At 41.9% G+C, this 20,572-nt stretch overlaps 1 protein-coding gene across 1 annotated transcript in view; it reads right to left on the bottom strand.

Annotated features, from left to right (window-relative positions):
- Positions 1 to 4,430: 4,430 nt before the first annotated feature.
- The window catches only part of Tp53bp2 (tumor protein p53 binding protein 2), a 50,875-nt gene continuing 34,733 nt past the window's right edge, over positions 4,431 to 20,572 (bottom strand). Inside the window, exons 13-18 of the mRNA XM_048439546.3 lie at positions 19,200 to 19,978; positions 16,419 to 16,556; positions 15,492 to 15,625; positions 12,639 to 12,805; positions 8,257 to 8,456; positions 4,431 to 5,181 (exon numbers count right to left, since the gene is read on the bottom strand). Of these exons, the coding sequence (XP_048295503.3) occupies positions 5,140 to 5,181; positions 8,257 to 8,456; positions 12,639 to 12,805; positions 15,492 to 15,625; positions 16,419 to 16,556; positions 19,200 to 19,978 (1,460 nt within the window). The 3' untranslated portion in view covers positions 4,431 to 5,139. The remainder of the gene's footprint in view (positions 5,182 to 8,256; positions 8,457 to 12,638; positions 12,806 to 15,491; positions 15,626 to 16,418; positions 16,557 to 19,199; positions 19,979 to 20,572) is intronic.

A 20,572-nucleotide genomic window follows, 5' to 3' on the forward strand; every position in this document is an offset into this window, starting at 1 on the left:
CACACCTTGGTTTTCTTCCAAGCAATGGGAGGGTTTATGAGCACACAGGGTTATAGCTGGGTTCTACTTAAACAGGTCTGCTGCTCTGAAGATTCAAATACCGAGAAAACACCGTACCTATAATTAAACTATGAAACTATACAATGTTTTAGCGTTCTAACTCAGAAGTTCTGGTCATTTGACCAGAAAGGGCAGTCCTAATTTCACCTGCTTGTTGGTCTCTATCATTGCTCTATCACTTAGGCCAACTCCCACGGGGATGAGGAGCCAGCAAGGGAGCTGAGAAAGCCCGAATATTAAATCATGAATCTAGGATTATGGCTGTCGCTGGTGATGTCTGAAGAATAGTAAAATGGAAAAGGAAGATGACTTGGTGAGGAAATGCTACCCATACTTTCATGGAAAGCTTACTGGATAGATTTTTTTTTTTCAGGGGCAGGCGATATATAACAGGGCTTCATATAGTCCAGACAGATCTGGAACTATGTAGCCAACACTGGCCTCGAACTCCTGATTCTCCTGCCTCCACATCCACAGTGGAAATTCCAGACTTATGTCAAGTAGTAGACAGATTCTCAAATGCAGCTAGAGTGGGCCAGGAAGGCTAAGAGGTTGGAGAGGATGATTATGGGGCAAACTCAGGCCCTGGGTATGAGCATCCTCTGTTCAGAGCTGGGGCTTTCAGGATAGAGAGAAAGGCTTGTCTCAGGACTACAGGTGACAAAGGTAGTGGAGGTGGGGGACTGAGATGGTAGAGGTTCGAGGAAGGTGATCAAATAATTGAAATAGGAGACCCAGCTGAGAGGGGTCCTGTCTTAATAAGCTGAGAGAGGAGGGTCTCAGTTTAGGTGTAGAATGGGGCAGAACTGGCCACTCCCAAATGGCAGAGTCTGTTCTACAAGTCACTGGTAGGCACCATGCAGCCAGCCAGCCCCTCCTACTGCATTTTAATCTCAAGGGCTGACCCTGTTGCCAACTGTATTCTTGGTTGTAATGAGGAGGGCAAGGAGAGACCAGTTTCAGTTCCCAGAACCCCATAGCAGCTTTAGACATAACCCTTACAACGCTTCTGTAGCTCCAGTTCCAGGGGATCTGATGCCCTCTTCTGACCTCCACAGGCATGGCATGCAGTAGTACACTAGCATATAAGCAAGCAAAACCATCATATACATAAGAATCTAAAACCAAAAACTGGGCAGTGGCCTTTTACAGGGAAGAAATAAACTCCCAAGCTTTTTGACCCCATAGCAATTGTCCTAACCTATACCTCACCACAAACCTCTGCCCTGAACGCAAGCCCAGACCTATATCGGCCCTTCTGTGGAGTGAGCACACATCTCTTCAGTGTTTCTTTTCATAGCTCCTCATTCTAGTGGCACACCTGCCCTACCCTGCCCTATCCTTCCCCTAGGGCCAGCGTTCTAAGTTGTTCCTCCTACATCCACTTCTTTGTTCCCCAAATCATGTCTCCACCTGGTACCATCTAGTTAATCAACAGCCTGTCTGTCTTCTAACATGGCTAAATACCAGTAACCCCCAGATGCCAACTCTAGAACACCTTCCAGCCCACTCTTACCAGCCTCTGCAGCAATTAATTCTATTTCTTACTTCCTCTGCCCTGAGTCCACATTCCCTACTGTCCTTCTGTCTGTTGCTCTGTCAACTGGGAGTCCAGCCACGTGACACCTCCTCCAACCAAGACTTCGCAGCCTATTATATATCAATATTTACACTCTCCTCTAACATGCTGCTTCCTTCTGCCTCGTTTTGCAAAAAACCTGCAAATTCTGCTGCTAGAATGACTACAGCAGCAATATAGGGAACTGAAAAGCAGCCCATGTTAAACATTAAATTGTTTGATAAATTTTATACAGTCATTGGATCTTAACAATGGCAAGCAAGCAACAGAACACTGAATTGCTTACAGCATGCTCCCAAATATGCATTTTTGGAACAACAAAAATCCAAGGACAAGACTACAAAAATGTATGTATATACCTACCAGTGTCTCTATAATGTCCAGTGCCTCACTCTAAGCAAGAACTCCTCGACAGAAGCTGTCTTCAGGGACTGATCATTAGGGCAGTGATGTGTAGACATGGGAATGTTGCAGGCCCAGGCTTCATCATCGTAGCTTGGGCTAACTTTAGGCCCCTGAACCTTGCCCTCCTCTGTGTCAGACTTCCATCTGGTGACTGGTAGATAAAAATTGGAGTCTATGGACCTAAAATCTAAGAATGTCATCAGATACATGAGACCTATGGGAGAGATTCCTTATCTTGCTGTAACTGCCTCTCCAATGTACCTAATTTCTTTTTAAATTGCTCTGATTTAGGACTTTCTCTGCTCTGCTTCTATAAAGCTCCATGAAACTGTTTCTGTGTGGGAACATGGAACTGGAGAAACCTGGCTCCCTGCTTCCCGGGCCTTTGTCACTGAAATTGGCTCCATAATGAACTATCTCTGATTCCCTTGGAAGCTGTGTTTTTTGAGTCAAGAACCTTTTTCTATACTTTCAAATATTATCCCCAAGAAATTCTATTTTAATAATAAAACAGGTTAAAAAATATGAAGAGAATTCTTAGGATAAAGCAGTGGGAAGGTACCTTTGGTGGGCCCAGCCAAGGTGTGCTGCCAAGAGATCACACCACACAACAGATCAAATCCAAGAGGTTTATTGGGAGAGAAGGAGAGAGTCTGGGACATGAGAGAGGGAGGGAGACAAAAAGACAGGACGACAGAGGAACAAGACAGAGACTGATCTGGGGTGCCTGGGGCCTTTAAGTGGGTGCATGTCCCTAGGCAACTCTACCCAACTAACAGTGGGTGTGGAAATGTGTTGCACCTGGCGGTGGTGCCAAATTTATAAGAATAAAAACAAACGGTAAGACTAAAGAGTATTCCTCAGGATCTAATCTGTATGGGAAGTAGAAAAAGACAAGACCTCCTGAGTAAATTAGGAGCATGGGGACCATGCGAGAGGGCTGAAGGGGAGGGGAGAGGCAGGGAGGGGAGCAGAGAAAAATGTAGAGCTCAGTAAAATCAATAATAAAAAAACCAATATGCCTCAGTCCTTCTTGGCTCCCTCTCCTAATTCCACATTTCCCTAGACTCACACAATCTTCAGCTTGCTCTACAGCATGTCCATGGCTTCTCTCAATAACTCCTTCGGCTTCACTGCATGTATCAGAATAGGTCTCACAGGTCAGCTGCCTTGTTTGAGAACCCATGTCCTATTCATTTTCTACGGTAGCATCTCATACAAATCATCTCAGTGGCTTAACACAAATACCCATCATCCCACACCTGCACAGACTGGGGTCCAGCAAGTTTCACTAGTGCAGCCCACCCCCTGCATGGAATCCTCTCTAGACGGATCAGCTTGCCTAGTGGGATGCACTCGGGTCCATATGGCTACGAGCCTGAGGTTTTGTCTCCTTGCAGGTTTTCAGTCCAGGGTTTTTCTTAGTTTCTATACTTTCTGGCTCATGACCCTTCATCTTCAAAAATAACCCAAGTCTGGCTGATCACCCCTCTGTCTCAGGCCCCTGCCTCCTCTTCTGCCCTTTTCAAGGGTTCATGTGATTACCCTGGAGCCACCAGGATAATCCAAGCTGATCTCACTATTGTGTTAGCTGATTAAGGAATTAAGTCTGAGAAAGTCCTGAGATCTGTGCCAGAGTCACAAACTGGGGAAGGGAGGCCACTGGGTTTAGAATTTTGCCTGCTATGCATAATCTCCATATTTAATTAATGGTATCATTCTGTTTTTCATATACTTACCTTGTTAGAATTCATTTGTAAAACGTCTAGAGAAAGTAACTACTGGTTTTGCATTTGTATCTTCTATTAGTTCCACTAAGCAATATGGGTTCTAAAACAACTCCTTGTTTGGCAGTAAAATCAAATTAAAAAAAAAATCAATGTCTTTAACTTTATGAAAGGGAAAAAGAAATGAGAACATTAAAGCACCCAGCAGAGATAGCAGGTCTGCTACTATGGCCTCCAAGATCTTTCTTTAAATTACAAAGCTAAGGAGGTAGCTCAGTGGCTGAGCACTTACTGCTCTTTCAGACAGAGTTCAGATCCCATCACCGATATCAGGTGGTTCACAAAACACTTTAACACCAGCTCTGAGGGATCTGACACGCCTCCTAGCCTCCATGGATGAAAACCTCTCTCTCTTTCTCTCTCTCTTTCTCATCCTAAAAAAAAAAAAAGTAAGGTATTATAGCCACACAGACTTGTGAAAAGCAAAGCTGAGTTTTTTGTAATTAAGAATTGTTTCTCAATCAAAGAGTGAGGAACTCTTACCACAGTTCACAAGTCAGATCAAGCAGTTCATTTTTCCTCAGATGTGCAGGAGAGAGCCCACTGGCTTGTGACAGATCACCAAAGATGTTTACAACATTAAAAGGAAAACTGGTAAGTGGCTTAGAGACATAAAGTTTAATTTTATTACAATCATTTTGAAAATCAGCTATGATCTTGACAAATACAGGCAAATCTATAACAAATCTCTAATTTCCAAGATACAAAAAGACAATAAATATAGATTCAAATTCAAGCTAAAAACGAGCTCTAAATCTAATTTAGATTAGGTAGTGTAGTTTAGTTTAAGTATTTCAAATATATGCATAATTCTTAAAATGCTACAGGAGCTCATACAATAGTTATTGTTCACTGACAAGCAGCTAACAGTTCTTCACTGACAATACACAAGTGTGCAGCGCTGGGGGACGTCCAAAGCCTGCTGGTGCTGGGGACGGTCAGCTGGAGATGGTGCCTGATGGCACTGGTCCTTCCTGGCAGAAGACTGGTATGGGAACAGTGCCAAAAACACCATAACCAGGACAAGAAGCTGATTTCCCACAGCCCAATAAATGGTCCCATTTCTTGGAAAAGACAGGATCTCCGCTGCCTATCCATGTGCCGCACGGAGCACTCCACCCACCACAGCGCGGTGCTGATTCAGCACCTCCATTCCTGCCGCTGATGTCCTCTGCCAAGGCTGACATCTTCAATCCTTCATTTTCTCCCAGGACACATTCTTCATTGCTTTCAAGCTATAAGTCTTTTGAATTTTTTCCAAAACAGTCATAGTACTTCTAGCTTATTAAGTCTTCAGTAACTCATGTTTCAGGCCAAGCTCCTTTGTCTTGGTTTAATTCTTGGGTATAGCTGCAAGAGAGTTTTTAAAAATATTTACAGATGCCACATGTATGGAAGTTCTAGAGTATTTCAATAAAGACAGGAAGAAGTGTGACTCAGGAAGGCACTGAGCTGTGGAAGCATGCTGGCTGCCTGATACACAGGCGCTCACACCCAGCACTGGTCACACAGTCTACTCGCTAAAAGACCTTTGAAGGTCACCAGCGTCCATCAGTTGGAATAGTACCACAGAGCAGGGACATGTAACTCCAGGCAGTAACTCAACTACAAAGCAGCAAGGGATGCCGAACTGCCAGTGACCGCTAGGCAACAGCAGGGCACTCCAGGTTTGGAATGCCTTATGACAGGATAAAGCCATTTCTTAAAAGCAGGGGCTCTCAAGGTAGCCCAGGCTAGCCTCACAATCCTCTTGCCCCAGTCTCCTAAGTGTTGGGACCACAGATGTAAACCACACTTCTTCAACCTTATTTACGGGGTCATGACAGTCTGGGTGGGACCTGAGTATATCAGAAACGAAATGTCTAAGTCAGCAGACATAGGGAAGTCAGGTAAAATGTTCTGGAATTCTGTTGGGCAAGGGTGAGGAGAGGCTATGTGAGGGTCACATTATATTTCAACCATCAGACTACACAAATCCTCCCCCTTCTTCCTCTCAGGGACAAGGAAGCTTTCAAAAGGGCGGTGTGGTTATTTAAGAGTTAGCTTCAACTGAGAAGACATTTACTAATGTACTTACCAGTTTCATGGCTGAGCCTAGCTAAAATTCGGTATTGTTCAATTTCTTTCTTTTTTTCTAAACACCAAAAGACACTTAAACATGATATGTAGAGCAGATGTCTACAGGAGAAATTGCCAGAGAACTAAGAGTATCTAAGTTTAGGACCAGAATTACAATCTTCCTCCCAGTCTGTTACTTCAGAACCTTCTGAGAACAGTCTCTGAGCAACTTCCTCCCCTTGAGAATAATCCTCCATCTCATTAACCAGGGCATTCTGTTACTAGGGAATTAAGCTTACTCAAAGACTTCTGTTGTACAACATGGGAATCATAGCTAAAAGCATGCATATTAATTGAAAACTGGTTAACAGACTTTATTTTCATCACAAAATAAGAAGTTAGCAATGTTAGGTTATATATGTTAGCCTGACTTAGCTATTTTATAAATATAAACTGTAACATGAGGGGGCCTGTTTGTTGGGGTTTTTTTTTGTCCTGTCTGGCCCCCCCAGCTGTTTAGTCCCAGAGAAAAATCACACAAAGGACTCCATAAGTTATAAAGCTGATTGGCCCATTAGGTCTAGCCTCTTATTAGCTAATGCTTACATCTTGATTAACCCATTTTTTTTGATCTATGTTAGCCATGTGGCTCAGTACCTTTTTCAGTGGGACAGCTCACATCCTGCTGCTTCGGTGATCTGGGCAGGAATGGGAAGAATCAACTTCCTCCTCCCCAGAATTCTCCTGCTCTTCTTGCATCATTTCTACTTCCTATCTGGTTTTCCCACCTACACCTCCTGTCTGGCCAATCAGCATTTATTTAAAACATGATTGACAGAATACAAACAATTCTCCCGCACCAATAAACCTGTTATTTCAAGTTGAGTTAGAAACTGGGAACATAGGAGCTGGCAAGACAGTTCAGCAGGTAAGGACACTGGCTGCCAAACTCTGTGACCTGAGCTCAATCTCTGAACTCCTGAACTATCTTCTGACCTTCAAACATTGTGGCACATGCATAAACACACAGACAGTAAATGTTTTTAAAACCCCTTTGAAGCCATGTTATATACCACAAATGTGCACAACTAGTCATCAAGTTACAGCAGGTGAGCTAGGTAGCTGAGACATATCTGTAAACCTAGCACTCAGAAGACAGAGCTGAGAGTTTGAAGCCAGCCTCAGTTACGTAGCAAGACCGTCTCATCCCTTCCTCTACAAAAACAGGAGGAAGTGGGAGCTCATCTAAGCATGGTGTTTGAACAAGTATAATACCAGCACTTGAGAGATGAAGGCATGATGCAGGTGACTTCACAACAAATGCTGCTCTCTGGAAAGCAGCAGTTAAGGTACAGGAAATGACTTAAAATGGACACTAGACAGACAACCAAAGGAAAGGGAAAGTCACTGTCAGAATCCAGAATCCAGGTCCCTGGGCCAAAGTCACTTGGAACACCCAAGCAGAGGAACCTTAGCAGGCAGGTGTGATGCTGGAGAAGCTTCCCAAAGGCTTCTACCTGGCATCTATGTGACAGACCTTGTCTAACTGAAGTTTGATGAAAGCCTACCAGTGCTTCATATGGACTCCCTGTACTGTGTGCACAGCGAGTTCACAGGTCTCTCTAGCCTTTCTCACTACCCGTTTATCCAGAACAGAAATGTTCCAACTGAATCAGCAGAGATGTAGAACCCAGTGCCTGTAACCTACACGACACATGCATACGTCACCTCCATCCTCCTTTCCCATTCCTTACCAACAGCAGATCCACAACACTTTTATAACCTTCAATCTACCTATACTATTTCTCTTTCTTTTATACACACATTTCTGAGTACACAGGCCACAAAGAAGAATACCCAAGTCCATCAAAGAGCTTATTCTTGATTTTCCTACTTCCCTTTCCCAAGCGCTGGAGATATGGACATGACCTATGGCACCTGGCTTAAACCTATGAAAGAGCTCAGTGCAAAAATCTTGAAATCACATTATTCTAGCTTTCCAACCTATTAATATTTTCCTAAGAATAATCAAGTGCACTGTAGATGTAGCTGTGAGTCTAAATCAAGAGCATCAGAAATTTAAGCTTTGTGTGTTTAAAAAATTTTATGACCACATATGCAGTGAGCAGGGATCAGGTCCCCAAGAACTAGAGTTTATAGATGGTTGAGAGCTGCCATGTGGGTGCTGGGAACTGTACCTGGGTCCTCTACAAAAGCAGCCAGTGCTCCTAACTGCTGCACCTTCTCTCCAGCTTAGTGCCACGTCTTATTAACAAAGGGCAGTAAATTGCACTAGATCTACACAACAGTTCATGTAAAGCTCTATTTTACCACACACAAAACATGGTCCGTGTTGGAGTGACTTACTCCTAGCAAGTTGCGTGGAACATATCCTTCCTTGTCATTAAGGCGTGCCCACCACCACTCGATTTCGTCCTCATCTTCTCTGCGGATGACAGTCATGCAATCTCCTTCTCTCATGAGCAGCTCATCCTCATTCTGGGGCTCATAGTCCCACAGTGCATAAATGACTCCTTTGTTCATTATGCCCATTTTCTCCTGAACTCCTACAACAGAGACAAAAGGAAGAGAGCACATGGGATTACCACTCACATTACACTCCTCAAAAGAACTTTAGACTCTATGAAACAAATGGGAAAAGGATACTCGCTAGAACGTCAGAACTACTACATTAAGCATTCAAGAAATAAATGTTCCAGCGTGGGAGAGAAACTGGAAGGCCTGCAGTGTTTATAGAACACAGAAAGATACCGTAATACAAGGCCAAAAACAGGTGCCTCCTAGGCATCTCAAAAAACTTGCCTTACCCAGGGAGGAAGCCTTCTGCTAGCCCAGAAGCTAAAAGAAAACCCTGTCTGAATCCATGATATTAAGAAAAGAAATAACAGGCTTGTCAACTTTCAGTCCACTAAGCATAATGACCAAGGAGCTGTGCAATTCAGTCTTCAGACACCCAGAGCAAACCAGAAACCTTCCAAAGAGCTCTATAGCAATTCCTAGTAATTTTAAGAAAAAGGACATCATGTGTTAGAATACAGAATACAGCAGTTTAGGTAAAATAGAAGTCTATATATACATGGAAAATCAGAATTCTGGATGTTGAAATCTACAAACAGGGCAAGAGAAAATTCTCAAAAGGCCATTTTCCAGGAGTTACTTCATGACAGTGAGTTAGGTTCGACTTCTCATTTTGTACCCTAAAGGTGAAAGGCGGCAGAAGAAGGTGAGTGGGGGCACGGCAACAAGGCTTACAACAAGCCAGTTCATTTTCATTTACCTCTATGTCTTAAAAATACAGGAAAATATCTGCTTGACTTTTGAACATTTTTTTTAACTCTGAGCACCTAACATTTAGTAAGCAGCTTAGGACAACTAACATACCAATTAATAACACGCATGTGCTGTCTCTTTTGCTCTGGGCAAAGCAAACAAACAAAACCCCAAAGAAATGAAACGTTCTTTTCCAAAAACAATAAAACCTTTTTAAATAGCATGAAAAATAGGACGGGACAAAAGCTGGTAGTGTCGTTTGGTGAGAAATCATTCGTGAAGTGTCCTTTGTTCAAAGGCAAAGCTAGTCCTTTGTTTCTCGACCGCCCAGACTCCCGAAATAATCACACAGAAATCTGTATTAATTGCAATATTGTTTGGCCAATAGCTTGAGCGTACTTCTAGCTAGCTCTTATATCATAAATCAACCCATCTCTATTAATCTGTGCATCACCACAAGGTCATAGACTACTGGTAAGGTTCTAACATCTGTCTCATTGTAACATGTGTCTCACTGACTCTGCCTTCTTTCTCACAGCATTCAGTTTAGTTTTCCTGCCTAGCTCTATTCTGCTAAGCCATTGGCGAAAAGCAGCTTTATTCATTAACCAATAAAAGCAACACATATACAGAAGGACTTACCACACCATTTTCCCTTTTCTGTTTAAATTAAAAGGAAGGTTTTAACTTTAACATAGTAAAATTACATATAACAAAACAGTTATCAAGCAAGAATTACAGTTACAATATGTATATCTACTTTATCTTTTATCATAACTAAGGAAAACTATAACTATCTATTCTTCGACTCCATCAAAGACTCCAGAAGGATATAATATTACCTAAGTAAATAGGAAGTGCATTGTAAGCAACTTCCAAAACTCTAGAATTGACAGAGACATCTCACTGCCTGGATAGTCACCCAAAATTCTTCTGTACCATTGGGGCATCCATCTTCAGGCCACAGGCCCATAGTACCCAGCAGACTTTTTCATGAAGCAGGAAATTTAAAAGACAGTTCCACCTATATTGGCAGTTCGTCAGTTACTTTCTTCTGTGTCCTGCAGAATGTCTGGCAGACTCTTTCCTAAAGCAGGAAACCCGAAGGACTATTAACTTAGGTAATATTATATCCTCCTGGGGTCTTTGATGGAGTTGAAAAATCGTTATAATGATAGTTTTCCTTAGTTATGACAAAAGATAAAGTAGATATAAATGTTGTGACTGTAATTCTTGCTTCATACCTGTTTTGTTATATGCAATCTTGCTATGTTAAAGTTAAAATGTTCCTTTTTATTTAAAGAGAAAAGGGAAGGTGATGTATGCTGTGAATATGCTTTAATGCCATTGGTTAATAAAGAAGCTGCTTTTGGCCAATGGCTTAACAGAGTAAAGCCAGGCTGAAACAGATATATAGAGAGAGTAGGTGGAGTCAGAGAGACACCATGTAGCAAGCTACCAGCCAGAACCTTGCCAGTAGGCCATGAGCCTCATGGTAAAATATAAAATAATAAGAATGGGTTAATTTAAAATGTAAGAGCTTACTAGGAATATGCTAGCATCACTGGCCAATCAGTATTGTAATTAATACAGTTTCTGTGTGAATATTTTTGGTCAGGGCAGCCAGGAACAAACAAGCAGCCTCTGCCAACAGTGATTGATGCATGTACAAGGTCCCAGGTTCCCACCCCAATATCACTAACAAAAACTGTACAACAAAACCTCACACAAATATAACTCTGCAATGTTTAAAGCTTCATTTTGTTTTTGTTTGGGACAGGAATGGGAAAGACATCCTAGGTACCATAACATGCTCAAATTAACAATGCAAGTTCCAGTTGTCAATGAAATTCCCATTAAGAATGGCAGGGGGCCCTGAAGATAGGCTAAGCTAAGAATACTGGCTACTCTTCCAGAGACCTGGGGTTCAATTCCCAGCACCCAAATGGTGGCTCACAACCCTCTCTAACTCCAGTTCCAAAGGATCTAATACCTTCAAGGGCACTGCATGAATGTGGTACACAGACATACACGTAGGCAAATCATCCGCATGCAGAGAATAAAAGAAACTGTAATATGAAAATAAGTTTTACAAAAGATGCAGATATCAGAGAGGTCAGGTTCTTCATCCTAAGTGGGAGCTGTGCCCAGTCCACTATCAGTAGTGAACCTTCATAATATGTTATTCCCCTAACATCTGTGATAGAATTCATGTACCAAAAATCTTCATGTCTTTTTCAAAAAAATCATTGTCAGAGTTGGGCAGTGGTGGCACACACCTTTAATCCCAGAACTAGGGAGGCAGAGGCAAGAGGATCTCTGTGAGTTCAAGGCCAGCCTGGTCTACAAGAGCTAGTTCCAGGACAGTCTCCAAAGCAACAGAGAAACCCTGTCTTGAAGAAAACAAAACAAAAAACCATTGTCTAGGGGGCTGGAGAGATGGCTCAGAGGTTAAGAGCATTGCCTGCTCTTCCAAAGGTCCTGAGTTCAATTCCCAGCAACCACATGGTGGCTCACAACCATCTGTAATGGGGTCTGGTGCCCTCTTCTGGCCTGTGGGCATACACACAGAAAGAATATTGTATACGTAATAAATAAATACTTAAAAAGTGCCACAAAACATGAGGAGGGGGAAAGGGAGGGAGGGAGAGGAAGGGAGAGAGAGGAAGGGAGAGAAAGGGAGAGGGAGGGAGGGAGAGAAAGGATAAAAGAAGACAAACACTTAGAAGGTTGACAGATTTTGTAGCTTCAAGAACCCCTCTCTTCTTATCTACAACCTGAAATAGACAGAAATCTAAGACCCAAGAATATGGCCAGGCCGAGAGGGCAAAGGCCTATGCCTTTAACCTCTGGGAACTTTGTGAACAATTGGTAGAAAGCCTTTGACAGTTTGGGCAAACTAGCCTCCTGAGACCTCCTGATTTCTGTCTTCTCTTAGGAGAAGATGAACAGAACTGCACTGCAACTGCTAAATCCTATAAATTTAAAAAAACAAAAAATCCTACATAAAAGACCATCAACATATATCCATCTTGGCTTCACTTCCATTTTTCTCTCAACAGAGATCTGTATTTAGGTATGGCGCTAACAGGGCATGTTTGACAGAAATCAAAATCATAAATTCAAAACATGAAACAAACCAACTCCAAAACACCTGTTGTCTTTATCTTTTAAATCTCATTTACAGCAAGCTACAATTCACTAATAGAGGGTCATAATAGAGGGTCTTCTGAACGCACAAAAGTAATCAGCTGTAGCTGAAGATGTCTCTGACAATAGCTTTTTCTAGGCACATGCAGGGAAGCTGTATTGTGCCTGTGACCTAGGCTATCCTATTTTCAGCATCCAGAATTATGTAGAGCAAATAATAAAACACTTACTGAGCTTTGAGTTAATCCCTAGGGACAAAAGGGTAATGGATACAGCAGCCAACACATGTGACGGCACTGGCTACATACCATAGAGAAACTGGGAGCACTGCGTGTAGCCTTCCTCCATCTCCTCACACTTGTCTGCAGCCGTCTGCATGTCACTGTAGGTCATCGCAAACACAGCTGCTCCTGACTCCACCAAGAACTTACACACTTGGACATTGTTGCAGGAGGCAGCACAATGCAATGGGGTCCTGTGAAGTAAACACAGCACTGGTTAGAAATGTGTCTCCAAGCTAAACAACCTCCACTTGGTAAGTTATCTGTGAAGAAAGTTCCTCAGTTTCTTACCTATTAGCCTCACAAATGGCTTTTAAAACCAGTACAATCGAGACAGATGACTGCACCCATAAAAGAATTACAGCTGCAAAGGAAAGTACCTAACACAATGGAGCACACTGGGGCTAGGAGCTCAGTGCTAGTGAGAAGAATCAAGGAAATAAGGTCTGCGCAGTGATCTAAGAGGAACAGAATCAAGCAGATTTGGTTCTGTCTGGATTCTCTGATCTTATAATCATTTCCTATTTAAATTTTAATATTTTATAGCAGGCCAGAAGAGGATATCAGATTCCCGGAAACTGGAGTTACATAGAGATGGTTGTGAACTACCATGTGGATGCCGGGAATAGAACCCAGGTTCTCAGGAAGAGCAGCCAGTGCTCTTAACCACTGAGCCATTTCTCTTGGCCTGAAACCTGATCATTTCTTTCAGAGTAAAAAACCTAAGTCTTTAAACTATAGCCTAAATGCTAGTATGTATTTCTTCTCATAGCCAACTTTCAAGGAATCAAACTGCACATACAGGCTCCCTATAATATTTTTAAAACTCACAGTAAACTGACTTTGTCAATTCAACTCTAAGTTGAAAAGTGACTGTAACAAACTGTAGAGATGATTCCAGAAAATACAGCCCTAATACAGTGACTGTAGCACATACATACATACATGCACACACATAATTCAATATATTTTAGGCAAAAGTTATAATGAACATTAATATTATAGAAAAAAAATGTGCCACCTCAAATCTCCAAACTTAAATAATTGGCTTAAGAATATTATGAATCAGTCTCTGAAAAGCATAATATTTCTTTTTCTTTTCCTCATTCAGTCTGGTTCCCTTGGATGTATGCTTTTCTGCTTGTTCTCTCTTTGTCGTCCCCCCGTCTCATTCTACCCCTTCTAACTAGAGTGCTGGGAGTCCTGGGTGCCCCACTTGTGCCAGACAAGTGCTCCACAACTGAGCTACATCTTACCTGTGATCTGGGTAAAGGTTTGCTTTTATTTATTTACAGACACGATCTCACCATATAGCCTTGGCTGGTTTTGCACTTAGGGATTCACCTGCTTCTGCCTCCTAAATGCTAGGATTACATGTTTATGTCACCACCACAGCTGGATATAGCTTTTTAAAAAAGAAATTCACACCCTTTATATTTCAGAATACTATTGTGACTATTTTGGTGAATATGACTACAGATTTTTATGTGTGCGCACATGTACAGTATATGTTTGAGTGCATGCTTCTGTGCACGTTGTGTTTTTGTGCACATATGAATGCATGCCAATGTCAAAGTTCAATTAGGCATCTTCCTCTATCGATGGAATCTTCCTTCTACTTTGAGACAGGGTTGTCCTCTGAGCTCACCAACTGGCTATGCTGAATGGATCTGCCTGTCCCTGACTGCCCCGACTAGAGTTACTGACCTGGGAACTCAAACTTAGGGCTCACACTTGCAGGGCAGGCACTTTTCCTAACACATCGGCTCCCCAGCCCCATGTTATTCAGATTTGTCTTCAATGCTAGCTTCTAAGAGTAAGAAACTAATACACTCTACAATCTCAAACAAGACTAATACGATACAGTAAGAATTTGCTTATGCTAAACCAAAGTGTGTGTGTATTTATATATATATATATATATAAATATATGCATACATACATCAAAGTATGCAAAAGAGTTCAGGGGCTAGAGGAGCTGCACGTCCAGAGCACTGCTTAAGCAGGTGCATACAAGGTTCTGAATTTAATACGCAGGGAACCCCCTACTCATACAAAATGGAAGAAACTATATTAAAATCTTAATGTTGGTTACTTGTAGACTATGAAGGTACAGGTTGTTTTCCTCTTCTTATTTTTCTATTTTTGTTTATTTTTCCGTAGTGGACATACATTACTCATATTTTTTAAATGCAATCATAATATTTCTCCAAGTATTATCTGTAACAATACAAATATCTAACAAAAAGGAAACATGATCACACAATCATTTGAAATGATAGGTTAATTCAAATTTATGATTTATACACACATGCATCTGATATATTAAAAGAGAAAAAACAAAATTAAAGTATTTAAATAAATATGAGATTCAATTGTAATATTTTCAGTCCCTTATAGAAAAAATTTTCATATTTCTCTACAAAAGAGCTTGACTCCTCCTATGCTTCCCTCTGTGAAGTATCAAGCTAGATGAGCAGCATGACAGGCTCTTGTGCTGTCCCCTGTCCCTCTGCAATGTGACTCATCACTCTGTCCAGAGTGTGCACAGTCTATGCCACCTACCCAGTGGTCGGTCACATGGCGACCTCCTGACCGGTCCCCATGTTCCAGTGCTTGTGATCCAGTAGACAGTATCTTAACTCCGTGGCCTCAAAGCACAGAGCAGAGATACTGGCAGGTTTATTGCAGTATACTATTAAAATTTTAAACTTCTTTTGTTTCCAGAAACTGAACAGAATGGCTACTCCAAGAGGACACAGTAACTCCAGACAGCACATGGACAGCACATGAAGGATGTATGCTGACATGTTTCTCGGCCTTCCAACAGCACTACAACGCTTCTACGACTGGTTTACTGGAGTTTACGGTAAAACTTACCATCCGTCGCTATCTGCTGCGTTCACATTCACACCAAACTGTACCAGGAACTTCACGATTTCTGTGTGGCCTGCGCACACAGCATTATGAAGAGCTGTGATGCCCTCATCATTTGGTAGGCTTGGGTCATCAACCTGTCACACCAATAGAAATGGTGAGCGAGTCACCCCAATTTCCGCCACATCAACTGTCATTACTAACTGGCTTCTTAGGATCAAGAAAATAGAAACTTTGCTGACATTTTAAAAATCATAACTGAAACATAGAGGAGCCAAGAAAACTATCAAGAAAAGCCCCAGAAATAGGACAGACCGCACAGTCAAACTAAGAAGAAGGTATTGTTTAAAATCAGAGCATCAGAAACAATATCCTTAGAGTTAGTTACCCTTGTTCTTCCTTCCAGTTCCCACAACAAACTAGTTTCTAAGTAGACATCCTATTCACTATGAGAAGTTACACAAGTTCAACTAAAAACATTTTAAAGGAGTTGGGCATGGTGGCACATGCCTGTAATTCCAGTACTCATAAAGTTGAGGTTGGAGAGTCATGCATTTGAGGCTTACATACCAAGACCCTATCTCAAAAGCAAACAACAACAACAACAACAACAAAAATTAATAGATTTCTAAGTAGAGACCACAACTATAACTCAATACTATAGAGTACAAATTCATACACAGCAATTTCCAGGGAGACATGTTCTTATCCCTAACAGAGACGTATGCTAAAATATTTCAAGTGCAAACTGAACTCCTACATTATCAAAACCTTAGTTACACTCTCAAAATAACACAGCCTGCTTTGGAGCATGATCAATACTTCTCTCCACAACTCCATAGTCCCAAAAAAGAAAATTTAAAAATAGGATTTTCCTATAGTAGCTTCTATTTTGAGCTTTAAAATAAGATACAAAGTTATGAAACTTACCTCATAGATAATTCTCTGTACAAGGTCAAATTCTCCCTCCAAAGATGAATCTAGGAGCAAGGCAAGAGGGTTGAATTTCACCCTCATTCCATGAGCAATCCTTTCAGAGCCAGTTTTACGCAAGTTTGTCCTTTTGCCCTGTAAAGGAAATGTGTGGGAAGTTAAGAGAGCAAGAGTAGGGGCAGTACTCGGCTGAATTAGTGAAGAGGACTCTGTTTGGGGATCCAGCCATCCATCCATCCATCCACCCACCCATCCATCCATCCATCCATCCATCGATGCTCGCACCACTTAGCTCAGGCTGGCCTGGAACTTGCCATGTGCCCCAGGCTGACTTTTATTTGCAATCTTCCTGCCTCGGTCTCCCAAGTCCTGGGATCACAGGAGTGTGCCGTTAATGCCTCTCTGTGGAACTCAGAATGAACTAAATTTGGTGGCAAACTGAAGACCACAACTAGACAGTCTCTAAATTACTTATTTAGTAGTATAATGTAGAGTCTCACTCTCAAATTGGGCAATACTCAGAATCGTAACAACTCACATACACAAGTGATATCTACTCAATCCTCATTAAAAACCAAACCACCCTTATCACACAGAAAAAAATGCACACAGTCAGAAATCAGCAGGACCAGAATTTGAACCTAGGTAAGTAAGTCCTTCCTCTTAAATGTCATAACAAAGCCCTTCCTAAGACACAAGCAAACTTAGGCTACATAATGAAGACTGTTAATTATGACTAGATACACTGAGGAGAGCTTTACCTCCTCAACAAGTAGTCATGTTAGTAAGTCAGGCTTTAAAGGGACATTTTAAAAATGAGATATAATGTTCTATGAAATAGGATTTTTACACACACACACACACACACACACATATACACATACACACACTAGACTTCTTAAATTACATTTATTTATTTGGGGCTGGAGAGATGGCTCAGCTGTTCTTCCAAAGGACCCAGGTTCAATTCCCTGTACCCACATGGCAACTCACAACTGTCTGTAACTCCAGTTCCAGGGGATCTGACACTCTCACACAAACATGCATGCAGGCAAACACCAATGTACACAAAATACAAATAACTAATTTAAGTTACATTCATTTATGCATGTACATACTCATGTGTAACAGTGCAAGTGTGGAAGCCCGAGGACAACTTAACTTTCAGGAGTCAGTTCTGCCTGTCCACAATGTGTATCCCAGAAACAGAACTTGGATTTTGAGCTTAGTGACAAGTGTCCTTCTTTGCCCACTGAGTCAACCTACTGGCCCCCCTTTTCATTTTTATCTCAGATATGAAGAGCCAGAGTTTTGCAAAAACATTCCATGGTAAGTATTATATCTCACAGATGGGAAAGGCTAAAGTGTCAGAAAAGATTAAGTAGTCTAATTCTGTGCTATCAGTCCCCCTTCTTTTTGGATGCTAAAGTGACCAGCCAGCTACTTCACAAAGCAAGCAACTAGCCACCTACTTTCAAAGAAACATATACAATCAGAGTATCTGTGAAAGGGCAGTCATTTTCTAGGAAGAAACTAACAATCTTCCAAAGGAAGTATGGTGATATAAAAAATATGGGCTCAGATATACAAAATCCATTTAAACAATCATCCAGACGTGCCATTTTGGACTGTACTGTGTTTTAAATTCGCAACTCAGCACTCTATTTTGTTTGCACTTAAGGAATCAAAAATGATTTCCAACCAAACAATAGAAAAGCAGACTGCAGACACTGTGATATTCTCTCCCGTCTATTTCAAAGGAACATGATAAATTTCCAAAATAATCTTAATATTGGAAGAAGTGCAGAAGATATTCCCAGGCCAGAAACATAGCTCTGGAAGAACTTGATGCTAGAGAAAGAGGAGCCAAGAGACTGTGGCACCTGCTAAGGCTTTCCAAACAACACCGACAGGAAGACGAGGCCAGAGAGCCTGCTCCACTCGCGCTCTCTCCTGCTCCCACTCTCCCCAATCCTTCTAGCCTTATCACTGTTTCAGACTCAACCCAACATTTCACTAAAAATAAGTTTCAGGGGGCTGGAGAGCTGGCTCAGTGATTAAGAGCATTGGCTGCTCTTGCAGAAGATGCCGGTTCGATTCTCAGCACCCACAGACATCTTCTGGACTTCGTGGGCATTAGGCATGCACACAATGCACATTTATACTGGTAAGCCAAACACTCTTGTACATAAAGTAAAATCTTAGTTTCACTGCTAGAAAAATCAAAGCCTAGAAAGCAGTGGCACAGCCAAGCCAGTGAGAAGTTGTACTAGCTGCAGACTGCAGAACTATGAAACCAGGTGTTTTCAATCCACTGTTGCTTCCCTAGAGTGCCTTCAGCTAGAGAAAGAACAACAGCGGTGGCCTTTACAGGCATAAGAACAGACATCTGTTTCCTTTATAAAGTGCACGCGCGCGCACACACACACACACACACACCAAAATATAGCAGTGTTTCTCATAATTAATGTTACAGCAGCTATAACTCCCACCGAGGATAATTTGGTGGCAAAGGTCTATAATATCTCAGCTGTTCCAGAGGCAAAAGGTCTGTCTTAGCAACTGAGACTCTCTCAAAATAAAAAGAGAATTGACTGTATACTTATATTTGGTTCAGGATGAATGAGTCCCAGTTCTGTCAAGAACCAAGACTACAAAGATCCACTTCATGCCAAGGAACCATAAGATAAAAAAGCAAACTAGAGAAGAATACAGCCACCATGATGAGCATCGTGAGGGAAGGTCTCCTAGATGAACATGGGATACTACATTACTTACTGGAGGCAAAGACACCTGCCCAGTGATTTCAGGTGGGCGCATGCGGGCAGAGTCTTCTTCAGACCCCTCTGGCTCCCCACTTGGATATGGAGGGGGAGGGTACGGTGGGTATTCTTCTAGGTACACTTCAAGTAAATGGGGGGCCTCTGGGTTTGTGCCTTCTGTGTTGCTCTGGAGACCTGGACTGCTGTCTGTGACTCCTTCAGGCACACAGTCAAGGCCTGGAGGAGGAGCTGGCACACCACTGCTCTCTGTGCCGGCACTCTCCACATCCTCTGGAGACAATGGTTCAGGAGCTAAAGCACCCACTTCTTTCTCTGGCTCCACATGTAAATACGGATTTGGGATGTCTACTGGGCTGTCCGTGTTGACAGTCACTGAGCTCGGTGACTTTGTTGGGTATGCTGGGGCTGAGATGGTCTCCATGGCAGCTATGGTGGTCCTCTGATATAAGAGTTTCTGGATATTTGGCCCGTTAGGGCCCTCTGGCTCTGTTATGGAGCTGCGCTTCTTTAATGGCCTTGGTGCATTAGACAGTTTCTTCCGTAGGGCTTCTAAATCAGCATCGCTCTGGTTTCGGTAAGGATTAGACAAGAAAGGCAGTAATTTCGTTGGGCTGAGTGGTCGAGGAATCCTTTCATTTTCATGGCTCTCGTGAACTGAAGAAGCAGGCTCTGCCTCGGGTTCTGGACTGCCAGGCTTGCCCTGATTACAAGAATAAACGTTCTCCGGGTGCTGTTGTGGATTCTGAGCAGCAGCTATCACCGGCTTGCCATATACTAACCAGGGGAAGACAGGAAGGAAAAGGCCCACTTAGTGCTAACTAAACAAAACTGGTAAGAAACAGCTAACGGTAAGTGAAGTCTCTCTTCGTTTCATAGTTACTGCATTATTTCCCTCACGTATACTTAATTTCTTAAAATAACAAAGACAAAGCAAGGATTTCATCTTTGTATAATAAGCTTTACTATAAAACCAACATGTTCACTGATTATAATATGCACCATGAAATGGTAAGAAGGAAAAGTGTGGCCAATCATAAGAAACCGTGGACTGTGGCATGGCATCAATGAAAACTGGCAATCTGTCTATGTATCCAGACTAAGCCGGAGCATATACTACCCATCTTACACACTATTCAAATGTAGATCAATGTGAGAAATCATACTCAGCTCACAAACTGAGAACTACTTGTCATTCCCAAAAACATTCTCCTGAAGCACTCCAATTATGTCAAAATTACCTGATTTCCACATTATTATATTAGCAATATTTACCAAGGATTAATGATAAGACTAAGAGGCAGCATATATGCTGATACATTAATATCTGTTATAAAAACTTTTCAACCACAATTGTATGCTTATTTCACA

This window comes from Myodes glareolus, chromosome 5, assembly GCF_982192425.1.
Source record: "Myodes glareolus chromosome 5, mMyoGla1.1, whole genome shotgun sequence".
NCBI classification, from domain to species: Eukaryota; Metazoa; Chordata; class Mammalia; order Rodentia; family Cricetidae; genus Myodes; species Myodes glareolus.